This window comes from Coturnix japonica, unplaced genomic scaffold (genome assembly GCF_001577835.2).
Source record: "Coturnix japonica isolate 7356 unplaced genomic scaffold, Coturnix japonica 2.1 chrUnrandom488, whole genome shotgun sequence".
Taxonomy (NCBI): Eukaryota; Metazoa; Chordata; class Aves; order Galliformes; family Phasianidae; genus Coturnix; species Coturnix japonica.
The window spans coordinates 16,656-20,858 of NW_015439883.1; the positions used below are offsets into that span (position 1 = coordinate 16,656).

Consider the following 4,203-nt stretch of genomic DNA (forward strand, 5'->3'; position numbering starts at 1 on the left):
TGGGGGCACATGAGGTCTCTATGGGTCTCTATGGGTCTCTGTGGGTCCCTATGGGGCTCTATGAGCTGATGGGGGGCAGAAATGATTGAAACATGATAGAAACAGCTTTTCTTGGTTTTCTTCTGCTCTAACCCGTCTTTTCTTGGTTTATTCCCGCTCTAACCCAGCTTCTATTGGTTTTCATCTGCTCTAACCATCTTTTATTGATTTTACTCCGCTCTAACACGACATTACTTGGTTTTATTCAGCTATTCCCTCCTTTTCCTGGTTTTCATCTGCTCTAACCTGTTTTTTCTCGGTTTTCTTGCACTCTAACTCTGCTTTTCCTGGTTTTCATAAGTTCAACCCCTGCTTTTCTTGGTTTTTATCTGCTCTAACCACCTTTTCTTGGTTTTACTCCGCTCTAACTCATTAATCCTTGGTTTTGCTGCGCTTTTTTCCTACTAAGAAAAGCTGGGTTAGAGCAGAAGAAAAGCAAGAAAAGACGGGGTAGAGCACAAGTAAACAAAGAAAAGCTGGGGTAGATTGGAAGAACACCAAGAAAAGACGGGTTAGAGTGCAAGAAAATCAAGAAAAGACGTGTAAGAGCCGAAGAAAACCAAGAAAAGACGGGTCGGAGCAGATGAAATCCAAGAAAAGCTGGGTTAGAGTGGAAGAAAACCAAGAAAAGACGGGTCGGAGCAGATGAAAACGATGAAAAGCAGGGTTAGAGCGGAAGAAAACCAAGAAAAGATGGGTCGGAGCAGAAGAAAACCAAGAAAAGATGGGTTAGAGTGGAAGAAAATGAAGAAAAGAGCGGTTTTAAAAAGAGAAAAGCAAGAAAAGTCGGGTTAGAGCATCTGAAAACCAAGAAAAGATGGGTTGGAATGGAAGAAAATTAAGAAAAGCCGGGTTAGAGTGGAAGAAAACCAATAAAATATGGGTTAGAACGGAAGAAAAATCTGATGTGATAAGGGTGATATTGGGGTCAGACAGAACAGGAACCGGTTATAATGGGGTGATGGGGGTGATGGGGTGATGGGGTGATGGAGATGATGGGGGTGATGGAGATAATGGGGGTGATGGAGGTAATGGGGTGATGGGGATAATGGGTTGATGATGTTGATGGGGTGATGGTGGGGGGCAGCGCTGTGGGTGTGAGGGGATGATGGTGGAGACCCCACAGAGCCCCATAGAGCCACATAGAGACACATAGGGACAGACAGTGCCCCATTGAAGCCCCATAGAGCTCCAAAGAGCCCCATAAAGCCCCACAGTATCCCATAGAAGCCCTATAGAACCGCACAGTGTCCAACAGAGCCCCATAGAGCCCCACAGTGTCCCATAGAGCCCCATTGCACCCCATAGAGCCCCATAGAGCCCCATTAGCCCCATAGAAGCCCCACAGAAGCCCCATTAGCCCCACAATGTCCCGGCAAATCGCGGGCGCCATTTTTATAGTGAAGAATAGCATCGCTTCCGCCAAGGTGCATTGTGGGGTATAACGAGGCAATTGGAGGTCGCCATTTTGGTCATGCGCAGTAGCGTCGCTTCCGGTATGGTGCATTGTGGGATATAACGAGGAAATCGGCGGTCGCCATTTTGGTCATGCGCAATCGCGTCACTTCCGGCCAGGTGCATTGCGGGATATAACGCCTCATTCGGTGGGCGCCATTTTGTTCGCGAGCAATGGCGTCTCTTCCGACGCAGGGATTTGTGGGATATCCCTGAGACCGCCTTCTCATTTCCGGTTCCGGCTGTGGGGGGGGTGTGTGCAGTTCTGTTTCCGGTTGTCCGTTTCCGGTGTTTCCGCCGTGGGGCTGAGGGGGGTTCGGGGCGGCCCGGGCACGAGGCGCCATTTTGGGGTTAAATCCGGGTATTTTGGGGTTAAATCCGGGTATTTTGGGGTCAAATCCGGATATTTTGGGTCCCATTGTGCTGATGAAGCTGAGCTGCCCCTGAGCCCCGACTGACGCTGGGGCTGTTGTTGTTCTGTGGGGTTGAACTGGTCGATGCTGTTGGGGTGACAATGGGGGGACACTGAATAGGGTGATAATAGCACAGAATTGGGGGGATGGCGGGTATCGGTGGGGGCTGCAATCAGATATTAATGATGGCGGGGTATCAGTGGCTGCAATCAGGTATTAATGATGTTGGGTGGTTGTTGGGGTTCTCTTCCACTTGGGCCCCGCCTCTATTCCCATATAAGGACACCATTCCCGCCCCCATTTCCATATAAGGGCATCATTTCCCGCCCTCGTTTCCATATAAGGACATCGTTTCCCACCTCCATTCCCATATAAGGACACCCCTTTCCCACCCTCCCCAAGCCACGCCCCATTTTTGAGACCACACCCCCTGCAGGCAGCACCGCGTTTCTATTGGCTGAGAGTATCCTGCGCGCTATGTTTTTATTGGTCAGAACATCCCGGCGCCACATTTTGATTGGTCGGAGCTTCCCGGCGCCGCGTTGTGATTGGCTCAGAGCATCCCGCGCACGCGCTGCAGCGCCTCGTCCACCTTGCGAAGCTCCGCCTCCGCCTGCGCCAGCTGGGGGCGGGGACAAAGGGAAACCACGCCCCCTCATTAATATTAATAGGTACCACCCTCATTAATATTAATGGCTACATCCCTCCCTGCCCCATTTCCTGCCCCCCTTCCCTCCATTTCCCACCCCCCTTTTGCCTCCCCACCCCATACCATTTCCCACGCCCCTTTCCCCCCCTGCCCATTTCCTGCCCCCACGCCCCCCATTTCCGCCGCCCATTTCCCGCGCCCCTTTTGTACCCCACCTCCATTTCCGTTCCCTCCCAAATTTTCCCACGGCCCCTTTTTCCCCCGCCCACATTTCTGCCCCACATCCCCCCTTTCCCCCCCTACCTTGGTGGCGATCAGCCTCCCTGACGCTGTCGGGGCACCTTGTCCCGTTAAAGCGCTGTGCCCATCCTGTCCCGCAGTCGGTCCCGCTGTCCGCTGGCAGCTCTCGCGCGCTGCGCACTCATAATTACGAGCTCCCGGGGGGTGTGTCGTCTTATGACCTTAGGGTCTTGGGGACAGTTAGGGATGTGGTGCACGCCAGAGCGCCCTGTACGTGAGCAGAAACGGCGGGCTGTGATAACTGAGGATGCAGTCAGCGATACCCAATGCCCCTCACCACGGAGAGTCAGCCCTCATGGCGAACCCTAGAGGAGAGACTCTTGAGACATCGACCCCCGACGATTTGGCTCGCATGAAAGAGCTGGTGGAATGTCGGCCCTATGTGCAGTGGACAAGACAAGCTCCAGTAGGTCGAAAACTGACAGGCTGGGCTCCCCCTTTGGGCATGTGTGGGGTCAGCCCCATAGACAGACAATACAGACAGCCCCCCCATTAGGGGTCAGCCCCATAGACAGACAATAGACAGACAGCCCCCCCACCAGGGGTCAGCCCCATAGACAGTCTCCCAGCTGTGGGTTCAGCCCCACGGGAGCCCTCACCCAAACACCCCCCCAGGCGATGTGCATCAGCGCGCATTTCAGCCAAGCGCTGCCATCACGCCAATATCCTCCCGCACCACTTAGGCCCCGTCTCCATGCCCTCGCGCGCCCCTCTATCCCCTCTTATTCCTCCCTCCTCGGTGTTCGATTACCTTTCAGCTCCAAGAATGACCGCCGTTGGCGAATGTGCTGCGTACGGGAGGCTCGCTGCTAGTTGTCCGGCTATGTGATTCTCACGCTAGTATACCCCCATATGCCTCCGCCATATTTCGGCCCCTAGGTATCTCCTTCCCCGCAATCTACTCCCGATTCGCCATGCACTCTGTGCATTGTCCCACGCGTTCGCCTCACCGTTGCCTTTGCTGTCTGGAGGTCTCTCGTGGTCAGTAGATTCCGATGTCTCCTCTAGTATCTCCAGGATCCCTGCCTAACTGACTCTTTCTTCACCGATGCGTCCTTCACCCATTCACTCGTGATCGCGCTTTCTCCTCATGGCCTTTAGCTCATAGCTCAGATGTTGATTCTCAGCTCAGGTAGGCATACGTGCTGCTGGCTAGCGTGTGGCTCTCTCTGCCTATAATCGCCCCGCCAACAATATCTCCTCACCCTAGTTAATCTCCCCCATCCGCCTGCCTACTCCCGCCTCAATAAATTGTGCTCTTTTGCCGCATAGCTCCCATCCCAGGAGTGATATCCCCCCATATTCCATTCTCTCTTGTCTTTCGAGCCACAGATGTCACAGGATAGC

At 53.6% G+C, this 4,203-nt stretch overlaps 1 protein-coding gene and 1 long non-coding RNA gene across 2 annotated transcripts in view; both read right to left on the reverse strand.

Moving 5' to 3' along the window:
* Positions 1 to 2,365: 2,365 nt before the first annotated feature.
* Positions 2,366 to 2,909, reverse strand: LOC107307126. Its single transcript, XR_001552341.1, has 2 exons — positions 2,860 to 2,909; positions 2,366 to 2,529 (listed from the first exon to the last, which is right to left on the reverse strand). It is a non-coding gene; the product is annotated as an uncharacterized LOC107307126 (long non-coding RNA).
* Positions 2,910 to 3,129: 220 nt separating this feature from the next.
* Positions 3,130 to 4,203, reverse strand: part of LOC107307119 (valine--tRNA ligase-like) — a 48,850-nt gene continuing 47,776 nt past the window's right edge. Inside the window, 1 exon segment of the mRNA XM_032441686.1 lies at positions 3,130 to 3,234. Coding sequence (XP_032297577.1) covers positions 3,130 to 3,234 — 105 coding nt within the window.